Here is a 13,901-nt window from a genome sequence, read left to right on the forward strand (position 1 = left end):
GAAGCCCCCTTTCCTTGCCATTTCATTTGTGTACATGACCTCCCACGCCAACACCAATGTTCAGGTAAATAGTTGGCTGTTCTTCTAAACTAGCCTGGCGCTTGCCTTGTCATACCAAGCAGAAAAATCATGGAACTTACTCATGGTAGTTACAAAGGCGTGAGAGAGGGGGGTGTAGGTGCTGGTGGAGGAAACTACCTTGCGTTCTTTCTCTGAGGTGTAGCTGCCAGAGAAAGAAGCATGTTGGGTGGGAGCAGAGCAGAAGGGGTACCATGTTCAGAACTCTTTCCCTAGGCATGTTTGCATGGCACTGTCATTGCAATGTTTAGGGCCCAGATGAATCCCTCTTTGTCGTGTGAATTTTTGACAGCATTTCAGATCCTTGGGGACTTTTGCTATTTTTGTGTTGCAGCGGCAACTAGGACCGCTCCATTAGCTTGTTACATTGCATTGCTGTTGCTGTTAAGTAATGCTTTTGTCCCAGAAGTCTTTTGTTTGTTTGTTTGTTTGAAATGAGAGACAGAGATAGTTTAAATGTTCACTTGTCTTTCACCACTGCATTTGTACATGACCCATATCTTTAAGAAAAGAATCATCTGCACAAGTCTTAGGTTGCAATCCTATACGCTCCTGAGACTGAATTCCAGTGTTGAAGCCAGTGGGACATTCATCTGAATAGAAGACGCATCTAAGATTTTACCATGGGTGGGTTTGCAATTAGGCACCCAAACCATAGTATGGCTTTGAATTCATTAATATTTTAATTTTATTTATTTTTATTTATACCCTGTCCATCTGGCTGGGTTGTCTCAACCACTTGGGGTGGATTCCAACACATATAAAAGCATAATAAAATGTAAAACATTAATGCTAACAATCTAATCCAATATAAAAAGTCACAATAACTTTAAACAGCTTATATCAAACAAAGCAACATTCAACAATCCACCAGAATCTAATAGTAAAACCATAAAGTTAAACATCAGCACATAATAATCAGTTTACACTTATCAACTACAATAGAGAATTGCCAATCTATAATCAATAAAAATAACAGCAAATCGCAATGCATAAAATACCACAAAACATACAAAACCATGTAAAATGGTAAAATTGAGTGACAAGGACACACAACTTATAAAACTGTTTTTTGTTTTTTTTAAAATACAGTGGTACCTCAGGATGCAAACGGGATCTGTTCCGGAGCCCCGTTCGCATCCTGAAGCGAACGCAACCCGTGTCTGCGTGTCGCGATTTGCCGCTTCCGCGCATGACGTCATTTTGAACGTATGCACGAACGGTGAAACCCGGAAGAAGAGCGCTCCATTACTTCCGGGTTGCCGTGGAGTGTAACCTGAAAACGCTCAACCTGAAGCACATTTAACCCGAGGTATGACTGTATACCTGAACTCCTCTCCTCCCAGCTTCTGCTGCTGTTCTCAAACTCATGGTCTGGGAAAGGCTTCCAGGGCTGGAGTGTGGGGCAGGGCAGATGGAAACGCCATTGCCTGGTGAAGAATTCATTGATGTCTTTTGCTGCAGTTTCAGAGCAAGGAGAAGCGGGTGGAGGGGTATGAATGAGAGAGCTCCCTCTTGTGGTGAACTGAATTCTGCCCCCTGATTGATTCTGCGGCCATAATGATGAAGGTTTGGGATTATAGCGCTCTTTCCCAAACCAACTGAACTTGGCTCTTTGGAACTTGCTGTATGTTCCCCCCACACTTCTAATTGTTACGTGACAAAAGATAATCTGAGCAGCAGTCTCTGGCTTTGCTTTACCCCTGCCCTCTTGTCTGATTTATTCATTTGTGCACTGAACTCAGAAGGGGCCAGCTGCTCTAAATGGGAGGGCAGGCTTTGTGCAGCTTGGAAAAAGATGGTGCAAGGAGGTAATTGGACTTGTCATCTAGGCATTGTCTTGTAGGGCAGGAGCTCTTTCTTGGTCCTGTTTAGGGGTCTTGTAGGGTTTGCTTAAGGGACGCGGGTGGCGCTGTGGGTTAAACCACAGAGCCTAGGACTTGCTGATCAGAAGGTCAGCGGTTCGAATCCCCGCGACGGGGTGAGTTCCCGTTGCTCGGTCCCTGCTCCTGCCAACCTAGCAGTTCAAACGCACGTCAAAGTGCAAGTAGATAAATAGGTACCACTCTGGCGGGAAGGTAAACGGCGTTTCCGTGCGCTGCTCTGGTTTGCCAGAAGCGGCTTAGTCATGCTGGCCACGACCCAGAAGCTGTACGCCGGCTCCCTCGGCCAGTAAAGCGAGATGAGTGCCGCAACCTCAAAGTCGGCCGCGACTGGACCTAACGGTCAGGGGTCCCTTTACCTTTACTAGGGTTTGCTTCCAGTAATGCACCCCCTTTCCCAGAGTCCTTATGACTCTTCTTCTCCCACCAACCTTTTTGTCTGGTAGTTGAGAATCTTCAGAGTATGCTATTGAAAAGTTAGTGGTAGTCAGACTGGATGTTTAAGTATATGTAACAGCTATCACCCCCCACCCCAAAAAAAAATTACACATGAGAATTGCTAAGGGTCTTGCTAGACCACTTCCTTTTGTAGCAATTGCAATACACTGTGCTAGATGCTGTATGGTTTTTAATTTTATTTCTATTGCTCCTTATATTTTGTATCTTACTGCATGGATGCTAGATCATAAATATCTGGCACCACTAAGTTAGATGGTGTTATGAAGATAAGTGAGATTTAAGAAGAGATAAATTTTTGGATAATTATTAGATTACATTTAAATTCTTAGGATTTGAACAAAGGATATCTAAAATTAGAGAAAAAACATGGGAAAATTAGATAATAAGATTGGAAACAAGGCGATAAATTGCTGGAAATTTTTTTGTGTGTGTGAGGAACGCAGGAGTGGGAGATGTGAGGAAGTCCAAAGAAGTTAAGAAATTATGTTAAGATACATGTTATATTGTTTCTTCTTTTGTATTATATTTAAAAATTGTTAATAAATATTTATATATATATATATATATATATATATATATATATATATATAATTGTATCTTACTGCATTACAATTTGAATTCCATAGCTTCCCAAGTGTAATAAAATAAGAGACAAGTGGTAAAATACAATGAAAATCCAGTGCGAATTAATGTGATAGTTGATGTGCCATCTCCTGCCTTCAGCCACAAATCCACAGACTTGTCGCGGACCACCTGAATGATGCTTGCGGACAACTGGTGGTCCATGGGCCAGTTTGGCAGCCCTTCCACTATATTTCGGTGAAACTCTCAGTAAATTGACTCCTACAAATAAAAATGAACGTGCCTGTTTTGTTTAAATCAGGAGGCGAGACATATTGCAGGCCCACAAATTTTATAATGAACATTTGTTTTCTTAAAAATCCTTGCTTCGGGAAATGTTTGTGTGTACACATGTAATAGAGAATATATATCACACTTTGAAATTAGCATAGCCCTACTGAAACCACCAGAACAACTTGAAGGCTTTGATTCATTTTGGCTGCTTTCTCACTTAATGCAACACTTGCATCTGTTTTGATGGGATGGCTGGTGTCAATTGCCAGGAAATGTCTAAATTTATAAGTATTGTTGGGGTCTGGATGGGCCGGGTATAGCATCCGAAGAATGTTTGGTCTAGTTCAGCTCTCAAATCCGCTCCGATTTCCCGATAGTGACCCAGGGACTAGAGGTGTTTTGCTGCAAAACCTGACAACTTTCCACGGGTGGTGTGGCTTGGGAATAGAGTTGGTGTCGTCTTATTTCAATTTATATTAATTTTGTATCTTTCTTTTGAGGTTTTGTATATAAAATGTAGGGGGGGAAATCTCCTATAATAATTTAAAGCTATTTTGCTCTATGAGTGAAACTGTGGGTGCCTGTTGTGCCTTATCTTGATTTGAAAACTTATTAGGAACTCTCCTGTGGCACTTTGGGACCTGTGATCTTTGTCTCCATTCTAGAAAATGTCGAGAGGGGCATGTTCTTGTGTGTGCCCAGTGATCTTCCATCTGGTCCCACTAGAGCAGACTTCCCCAACCTGGTGTCTTCCAGTTGTTGCTGGACTCCCATCAGCCTCAGCCTGCATGGCCAATGGTCAGGAACGATAGGAGCTGGTGCCCAACAACATTGGAGGACACCAGGTTGTGGGGAAGCTGCTCAAGGTAAGAGGGACAGTACGAAAGTGGGTCATGTCAGGACAGAGCTTCTATTGGTATTGGGTTGCTCTTGATGGCATCTGTTCAGTTTTAAAGCTACAATAGTGTGTGTGTGCTTATTTTTATTATAAGAGATAAAAAGGAAACACACACACACACACACACACACACACACACACAGTAACAGTGCCAAAAGCAAACAGTGGAGACATCAAAATGAACTTTTGAGTAGCCGGGGAAACAAAGCCAGATGGATGGGGTATGTATGTATGTATGTATACATAAATAAATGTAATTATAAAGTCATCCTCAGGACACTGGGACACGACTGAATAACACCAAAAATTATAGACAAAATAAATGCTTAAAAAAAGGATAAATGATAAAAAAGACTTTACATAATTACAAGGGTGAAAAAAAATATATTACAGAACAGCCGTGTACAGTGCTTCTTCCGTCTCCAGATTTACGATGTATAAAACTTACAGAATTCATGTATTCTGTATGAACAGGTGCCATTCTAATCTCTCTTTATCATAGTGGAGAGTCCAGTAGTTAATAAAACAATTCCATCTCTCTACTAGCTCGTCTGCTCCTTCATCCTTCCCTCCTCCTTACTAGGTCTGTCAGTTTATCCATAAGGCCAGTGTTGTTATGGTATTCTTTTGTTAATCTTCCAACTTTGCTTAGCTGCCTTGGGGCAACTGCAAGAAGGTGGGATGTAAATTTCAAATTAATTTAGATGAAAGAATGCATTGCTTGAGATTCAAAGGTGAGTCCTGCATCCAAGGAGGCTGAGGGCCGCTCTTATAAATGCCTTCCAAGTCTTGTCTCTCACTTTTGTTTTGATTTTTTCTCTCTCTCCAGATGCGCTGGCTCCCTCCCTCAGAGGCTACTTCTCAGGGCTGGAAGTCCCGTCAGTTCTGCTGAATACTGTGTAAGTGGACGAGAAAGACCTTGTGAAAATGCTCCAGATTAGCACAAGAGGGAGCACGAGCGCTGTGTTGTTTTTGTTTTCTTCACTTCCTCTGTCTCGTATGGATTGGTGGGAGGCTTGTGGCTACTTTCAATCTCTGCTTGTCATGCAGTCTTCGGCCTGAAATTAGTCCTTCTGTACTGGTTGCAGGTAGTCTCCCTCCATGCCACCACCACCCCTACTCCCCGCAATCTCCTTCCTGAGAAAAAATATTCAACTTTTTTAGGATGAAAGGGAGCTGGTTCATGCTGTTGACCAAACTCTTTTATCGTTTTCTTTACCCCTTTCTCCCACAAACACATTTAAAAGAGTATAGGATGTCAGTCAGCCCAAGGCCTGTTTGAAGAGGAACATTTTTGCCTGGCTCCTAGTGAAGGTGCCAGCCGAACCTCCCTGGGGAGAGCATTCCACAAACAGGGAGCCACTGCAGAGAAGGCCCCGTTCTCGAATTGCCACCCTCCAGACCACTCAAGGGGGAGGCGCATGAAGGGTCTCAGAAGATGCTATCAGGGGCTGGGTAGGTTTACATGGAGAGAGGCGGTCCTTGATGTATTGTGGTCCTGAGCCATTTAAGGTTCAAATCCAGCACTTTGAATTGATGTTCCCCTTGCCTTGGGTGACAGCGATTAGTGTCTGCATAGTCACACATCACCCACCGCTACCATTTCTTTCAGGGGCATAAATAATACCTTAAGTGTAGATGAAGAAGCGTTTGGATTTGATACCCCGTTTTATCACTACCCTAAGGAGTCTCAAAGCAGCTAACATTCTCCTTTCCCTTCCTCCCCCACAACAAACACTCTGTGAGGTGAGTGAGGGTGGGAGACTTCAGAGAAGTGTGACTAGCCCAAGGTCACCCAGCAGCTGCATATGGAGGAGCGGGGAAGCGAACCCAGTTCACCAGATTACGAGTCCACCGCTCTTAACCACTACACCACACTGCATTTATTTGTTACTTTCCTCCTGCGATATGTGGGAGGGATCCTCGAGACTCTGGGACTGACCCCAGAGTCTGATTGGATAGCTGAGTGAGCGGTAAAAATACACTCCATGGGGTTTGTTTCCAAAACACAAAAAACTCCTTTGACCCTCTGAAGATAAAAGCAACCAACATGCAGCCTCTCTGTCTCCTCCTGCTTTTCTGTAAAGCAGCAGAGACCAATAGACCAATAATCTTCCCTCCCTGTTTTTCGTCCCATTTCAGCCAAAGAAAACAAATCTGCTGTTCTTAAAAATTAATGAAAACTTCACTGGCTGCACATCAAAGTTGGAAAGCTGTAAATCAGTGGGGTTATTAAAGGACATGAGTTTTGAGGGTGAAAGATGCATGCAGAGCTGCATGCTGCAAATGAGTTGGGATGACTTAAAAACTAAACCAGCAAGGACAGAAAGTAGTGAGGCCGAACTGATGGGAGAGAACTGCAAAAAAAATTTCCTTACAGAATGCTGGTCCCAGAATCTCAGGAAGCACTTCATACGCCAAAGTTCTGGTTGCTCTAGAACAGTGTTCTTCAAGCCTTCTATTGGCAGAGAGCACTTTCCATATCAGCTGGGTCTTACTGTGTGTTGCAGAGGACTTTGGGGCATGTCCTAAGTACACCGTCCATTCAGCCAGAGTACTAGCTATAAGCCTATTGGGCTTCATTGTCACACATTGTCAGCAGAATATACATCTCTCCCAACACACTTGTTAATCTGTTCATTCAAGGGAATATGAGCTGTGAAGGGCAAGCAGTATGTGATGCCAATAAAGGTTTGATGATGATGGCAAGCAGTGTTCAGTGAAACTTCTTGTCTTATATTCTGATTTATTAGCTCAAGAAATACATACCCAACTGCCACCCCAGAAAGTTTTGACATTGTTCAGCATCACAGGACAATAGGTGCCTGCTTTAGATACCAACTATTGTACTGTGATGCTGAATAATTTCAAAATTTCGTCTCATATCTGCACTCACAAATCCATTTAATCTTCTGACATCTGAAAACCCAAACCTCATTGTGTGTGGTTAGCAGTACAATGTGCCGCTGTTTTCCTTTAAGAATAAACTCAGCAAATGGCCTTTCCCTAATATAGTGATTTTATCTTCCAAAGCCCAAATTTATCTAGGATTATTGGATTGTGCTGGTTGTTTTTTTTCCCCTAGAGAGAGGGAGCCAATGAGTTGTTTTCATACCAGCGTATCAGAGTGAGCAAGAGATGCATGCAAAAAATGAGGCTTGAGTCCTTGCGGATTGTTCTCCCCTTCCAGATGCACGAACAGCCATATTTGGGAACAGTTCCCTCAGCGGCAAGCTGGCTGCTGCAATAGGAAAGCCTCAGTGAAGAAAGAAAGAAAGAAAGAAAGAAAGAAAGAAAGAGTTCACTTCCAATGATTTTGCATGTTATGTGAACAATAAGAGAAGACAAAAGGGTTCTATTTTAAGAAGTGCTGAGACTGATGTAACAAGTCAAGCACCTGCCTCTCTAAGCATTATTAACATGTTTCAACATGATGCACTGGCCATAAGAATTTGTTCCCTTGCATGTAGCATTAGTACACTAGAGACGCAGGTGTCCTCAGTGGCTACGGGTGTCTTTTACCAGCTTCACCTGGTAAGACAGATGCAGCCATTCCTGGAGGACAGCTGGACCATAGTTGTCCATTATTGGAAACCTCAAAGTTGGATTACTGCAGTGCTCTTGGGGGGCGGGAGGCTACCCTTGAGGCTGCAGTTTCAGTTAGGCTGCTTATGGGAGCAAACCTACTGCCAGCAGCCAATCCTGCTACTGAACCAAGTTCAAGATTGAGACTACCTTTTCTCTTATATACCAAGTAGGTCACTGTGTTTCGCAGGGGAGTTTTTCCTCAAAGTCCCCCAAATATCAGAAACTTTCTGCAGTAACTGAAAGGAAGGCTTTCAGTGGGGCTGCCCTTGTTTTGTGACAGGAGCACACTTAACCTGTACTTTGCAGAAACAGTAGAAGACCTTGTTTTGTTTTGACAAACTTATCCATTTGGATGAAAAGGTCTCTGCTTTAGATTTAAAAACCATGCAAAATGGACATCTGCCTTTAGCTGTTGTTTTTGTACTGTTGTTAAAACGATTTTTAGCCGTGTTTTACGGCATGTTCGTAAATTGTCTTTAAAAAGGTAAAGGTACCCCTGACCATTAGGTCCAGTCTCAGACGACTCTGGGGTTGTGCACTCATCTCACTCTATAGGCCAAGGGGGACGGAGTTTTGTCCGCAGACAGCTTCTGGTTCATGTGGCCAGCATGACAAAGCCGCTTCTGGCGAACCAGAGCAGCGCACGGAAACACCATTTAGACAAATACAAAAGGTGACTGGCAAATAAATCACCATAATCTCACCCCAAAGGCATTCAGTGGAAAGAGTAGCCATTGAACGGCCTGTCCTTTGGTTAATTTATTGGCTATACTAGCCAAATATAATGACCGTCCTTTGATGTGCAGAGGTAGACTTCCAAAATCCAGATACTGAGGGAAGAAAGGAGGAATAGCCATGGTGTGTTGCTTGTGACCTTCTCAGAAGTATCGAGCTATCCTTTTTATTTAAAACAATGTTTTGGGTGTTGGAGCTGGGGTGCTGGTCAGATTGGGTGAAGGGAGGCTTCTCATGGCCTGTGAAAAACAGGTCAAACTTCAGCAAAAATGGGGCATTTTAAGAAAACATGGTTAATAAAGCTACTGTGCAACTGGGAACACCGGATGGAGGAAGGATTCGATGGGAGTCCAGGTTAGTTGTGGCTTTGGCTGCATAGGAGCATTCTAACCCTGTTCCTAAGCTGGACTGTTCAATCAATCAAACCTTTATTGCATTAGCATACAGCCATAGCAGGATAAAAATAAATAAATAAAAATGCTAGAGACAAACAACCAAACAAAATTCAAAGCGATATTACTGCGAATGTATATAAAGCATATAATGGCCCCAAAATAGGCTCGGGACATTAGGTTAAAAAGGTAATAAAAGAATTAAGACAGGTCCAGGTCTAGGACACGCTACCCCGTCAGAGTAGCCCTGAGTTTCAAGGCCTGCACTATAAAGATTGCCACCCCACGTGTAACTTGGGGATTTGCGTCCACAAGAAGCGATTTCAAACAGTCTTCCTTAGATGTGATGGTGGACGGGATCAAGAGGAGGAGCTTAGTTCTTATTAGCTCATAAATAGGGCAGTAGAAAAAGAAATGTATGAAGTCCTCTACTTCATTCATTGTGCATGGACATAGACGCTGAGTAATAGGGGTCTTAGAGTAAATCCCCTGCAGGAAGGCTGTGGGTATAGAATGGAAACGGGCCATGGTAAACGCTCTTCTCAAATTGGGCTCCGTCAGGTCTATCAAGTAGTTGGCAAGTGATCTTACCACTTTCACTTTAGGGAGCCACATGGAGAGGCGAGCTGTGGTGGACTGTGCCTGGTCCATGGCCTCGTCTCTAGTAAGAATCCAGGCCCGGATTTTATGTTGATCCCAAGCTGACAGCGTGTCCAGATCTGGGAGGGAGTAGCGTGCAGTAATAGTCTCCATGGCCTTGGACCATTTATTGCTGTGAGAACAAGTTAAAAAGGCTTGCCTGGCTAAAAGGGAACCTGGGGCTTTGATTAATTTACAATAAAAACTAATAATTCTAATGTGGGCTCTCGCAACAATGGAGGGGAGGCCCAGTTCTGTTCTTAACTGTGCAGCAACCGAGCCCTTGGGGAGACCCAGTACCTTTCGTGCAAAGGAGTTTTGTAGAATCTCGAGCCGTTGTAGTGTTTTTAAATAGCTGGACTGTTGTTATTGTGTCATTTGCAAAAGTGGGGCTTTTCAAGCTAGAAAAAAAAAAATGAACACTGCTAAGGTTGTCATAGAAAAGAAAAAAACAAGGGAGGGAAAAGAAGCAAAGGGACAAATGTGGTATTGCTAGTGTACAGTCAGCATTGTTTGAAAGTCGTCAAGAGTAAAGGCTCAGTAGGTTTTCACCCTGAAATTATAATTCCTCATGCACATAGCACAGTGGATCCAGGGCAAACCGCTTATATTCTTGATGTCTAATTAGTTCGGCTACAGCTGTTGTAGTTTAGCAGATTTGTATGTTGCGGTTGTGCTGAGAACTCTCTCCAGTCTCCTGCACTGGATTTTCCTAGATAGAGGCAATTTTCAGTTTTCACTATTAAACACAGAAGCTAAGGTGTCCAATCTCTGTCATTTGTCCAGTCAGTGTAGTCACTGGGAAAGAAGGCCCCATGTATTTTATATAATTATATCCAAGGGCCTATGCAGTGCTATTTTTCTAGAAAAAAAGGTTCTGGAACTCACTCATTCTCTTAGAATGGCAATGGTGCCCACCTGAGAGGTGCCAGAACTGATTTCTGGTGAGTTCCCCCTGAAAAAAAAGCCCTGGCTATGTATTGTGTATTTTTCTTTATTGTAAATTGCTTGGAGAGCTTTGGGTGACAAGCAGCTATTAAGTTTAATAAACAAACAAACAAACAAACAAACAATCCTATAATGTACCAACTTTTTTCAATAAGGAGATATTCATATTAAGAATCTTTGTATCCATTATGGGGAATAATACCAACTGTCCCACAGATGAATACAATGCTAAAGTTTTAAGATGATGATTGTGGCAGTATTTCTGGTAACGTAACTCTTTGTGTGTTGTGCATCTTGTTGTTTAGTCGTGTCCGACTCTTCGTGACCCTATGGACCAGAGCACGCCAGGCACTTCTGTCTTCCACTGCCTCCCGCAGTTGTGCATCTACTCTCTTGCAATTTGAAGACATGATTTCATATCTCCCTTTAACATCTTTAGGGATCGTCCTTGTCATATTACCCATTTCATTCTAAAGAAGCATTAATGTTTCTGACAATGCATGTACCTTTCTGTTGTGCAGGTACCAGGTGTGTGATGGCGGCTACAATCTGTCTTGTGGGTATTAATGCGTTCTTCCTAAGTCGCTACTGGTATCTTACCTCCATCTTCAGATTTGCAGTGTGGTGGGTAAGTGAAGACCTGGTTGTGAAAATATGCTTTAATTTGATGGGCCAAACAGTTTAAGCAGCGCAGCCAAAAGCCTTAGACCCTCCATTTTCATCTTGGATCCTCTTGACTTTGAGCCAAGAGACTCTGCTGAATAAATGCTGTTTATATGCATCTTCCCTGGCGTATAACCAAGCTGGCAGTGCTAGCTAGAAATAACCTTGCACTGAAAAACCACCAGTTGGCTGCTGCTGGGTGATCAGTATATAGCAGGGGTTGGCAACCTAAGGCCCATGGGCCACAAGCAGCCATGGACTCCCGCTGCCCGCTCGGTCGGCTCCCATGCGCTGCACTAAACCAGCACGGAGCAGAGTGGGGACTGCCTTCTGCAATGCTGGCCAGCTTCCCATTGGCTGCAGGAAGCTTCTGCAGCCAATGGGAAGCTGTGCACGCCTCCTCTGCGCCAGAAGGAACGCCTGAAATAGCGTTTGCGCATGCATGCGTGCACACTCCGGCCCACCATAGCGCATAGCTGTCAACTTACAGATTTGAAAATAAGGGATCAGCAGCCTCGGAAATAAGGGATCAGCAGCCAAAATAAGGGATTTTCAAAGCACGGGTATGTTCAACTTCTGAGCCCCTCCAAGCCAAAGGCAGAAAGCCCATCCAGCAGCCAAACGAAGCCTCAAGCGGTGGTTCCCACAGTGCAGCAACCTGGCAAAGGGGATGCAGCAATGAAAACCACAGTCACCTCTCCGCTGGGAAGCGCTGAGCAAAGGCGAGTCCCCAGGCAACGTGGCCGATTTGATCGGCACAAGGCATGCAAGCTCCATCCCCCGGTCGTTCTTAGATTCCTTATTGGGTGAGCAATGCAGCCAAGCAACACAGTTGGAGCCTCCCTCCTCCCTGGCTGGCAGGGAGGGAGGGAGAGGAGCTGCTTCCTTTGAAACCTGGAATATTTAAGGGACATCATCAATAAGGGACAGCAGTGGGACACAGCGCCAAATAAGGGATGGTTGACAGCTACGCCGTAGCATCTGTGGGACCATGAACCGGCCCAAGCCACAGAAACTTTGCCGACGCCTGATATCTAGCATAGCTTCAGAAGGCAAAGCTTTTGTTCATCCAAGAGCTCTGTTTGCATTTGGCCGCACTGAAGCTTTCTTTGAGATAGCAGCTTGCTAATTCAATTGGCTTGAGCTCAGCAGTAACACTTGGTGTTGCTTTTCCTTTTGGAATCGGGCAGAAGCATGCCTCTCTCACTGCCAAGGAGTGAGAAATGCATTCACAGGAAGAGGCACCTCCAGAGCCCATGCATACCGTGGTTGTTCTGACGGTGAAATCAGTGTGCAAATCCAAACAAAGGGTCTTACAACACAAGGAAGTTTAATAATTCCTGTACATAATTTAATCCACCCTCACATTCTTTCTGTTCTGTTGTGCCCTGTGCTCACACATTATTCTTTGAGTGCTAAAGGTTCTGTTCTGCTCTTAAGAGAAGGTCTTGAACAGAACTGTCTATTTCTCCACTAGCAGATTCCATAGAGGGGAGGGGTATCCTACTTGTCAGCACTGCATCTGTTTCAGCAAGGTGATCTCTATGTTCTTATTGAGGGGCCCTGTGCCTTGTGCCTGAAACCTGCTGGCCTAGAGGCCTAAGTGTCTATATATATGTGAGCACCCACAGACTCTTCCACTTTCTCATTGTTCCAAGATTGTGATTGCCTTTTTCTAACTGATGCATCTTGCCTTTCTTACAGGCTTGAAAAAACCTCACACAAGGTTGGATTCCTTCAAGACTTTGCCACAGCCTCTATCACACATCTGCTCTTTTAGAAGTAAAGTAAAAATACTGAGTAATAATAATGTTTTCCTCTTCTATGCTGTATAAAATTGTAAGGAAGAGTGCGAATTCTAAAAAGCATGGCTGAACATCTGGTTTGAAAAAGTTATTTTCAAACAAAGCAACAAAGAGAACCAAGTATTTTTATACTAAGCATTTTAAGTAGAAAGATCTTACGCTGGGTTGGATCACTGATTACGTTCTTGACTTTTTGAATGCGTGTAATTGAAATTTCTCTTTCCCTGTCCTTTTAAGCTGCATGTTCAAGGCATGTTTTTAAATCTTGTTCAGATTTTTAAAAAGTGTATTGTTAAATTGTAGACTCTTTGGCTATCCTGACGGGAAGCCTGAGAGGATGTGTGTTCAACTTATGAAGTATTCCTGTGGTACGTGCTTCTCCCAGTTGTGCCAAATTATATCAAGCAAGACAATCAGATATGCAAATGTCTTTGTAACTTTGGGATATATTACCGTGTGCTGAGCAGTATACTGGCAGTTCTGACAGCTGGTTTATGCTGTATTTTATCTGTGGTCACATATTTTGATATAAAACTATATGGGGGAGATGTGCTTTTTTTCTACGGCTTTCTACTGTGCACTAAGACCATTTTCATAATTATAACAGCTAGAAAAAGTGCAGTCATCACAATAAAATGACTGCAGCTACCTCTGCATACTGTATTCATTCAGACACATAGTTCCCAACATGCCGTTGTGTAACCAGTAGGATTCCTTGGTAAGACAGAAGGAAAAGCATCTAGTTGGGCTATGGGAACCAGTCTTGAATGGCAGAGCCACGGAGGAAATGTCTTCTGTAAAGTAGGTTCATAGCATTCCTAGTCTACTTGTTTTAAAAGAAATAAGGGTACATTTGCATGCCTTTGCTCCATGTACAGGAAGGATTGGTTCTGCTAAGGTGGTGGTGGTTGTTAGCCGGTAATGCTGCTGTCTGTGAAGCTGACTGAAACATTGAGCA

At 43.4% G+C, this 13,901-nt stretch overlaps 1 protein-coding gene across 1 annotated transcript in view; it reads left to right on the top strand.

The window, feature by feature from the left end:
• RBPMS (RNA binding protein, mRNA processing factor) overlaps window positions 1-13,672 on the top strand; it is a 74,996-nt gene extending 61,324 nt beyond the window's left edge. The window contains 3 exon segments of the mRNA XM_081845584.1: window positions 5,003-5,072; window positions 10,997-11,103; window positions 12,843-13,672. Of these exon segments, the coding sequence (XP_081701710.1) occupies window positions 5,003-5,065 (63 nt within the window). The 3' untranslated portion in view covers window positions 5,066-5,072; window positions 10,997-11,103; window positions 12,843-13,672.
• Window positions 13,673-13,901: the final 229 nt, after the last annotated feature.

The sequence above is a fragment of the Podarcis erhardii genome, assembly GCF_964252035.2.
Source record: "Podarcis erhardii genome assembly, chromosome: 17".
NCBI classification, from domain to species: Eukaryota; Metazoa; Chordata; class Lepidosauria; order Squamata; family Lacertidae; genus Podarcis; species Podarcis erhardii.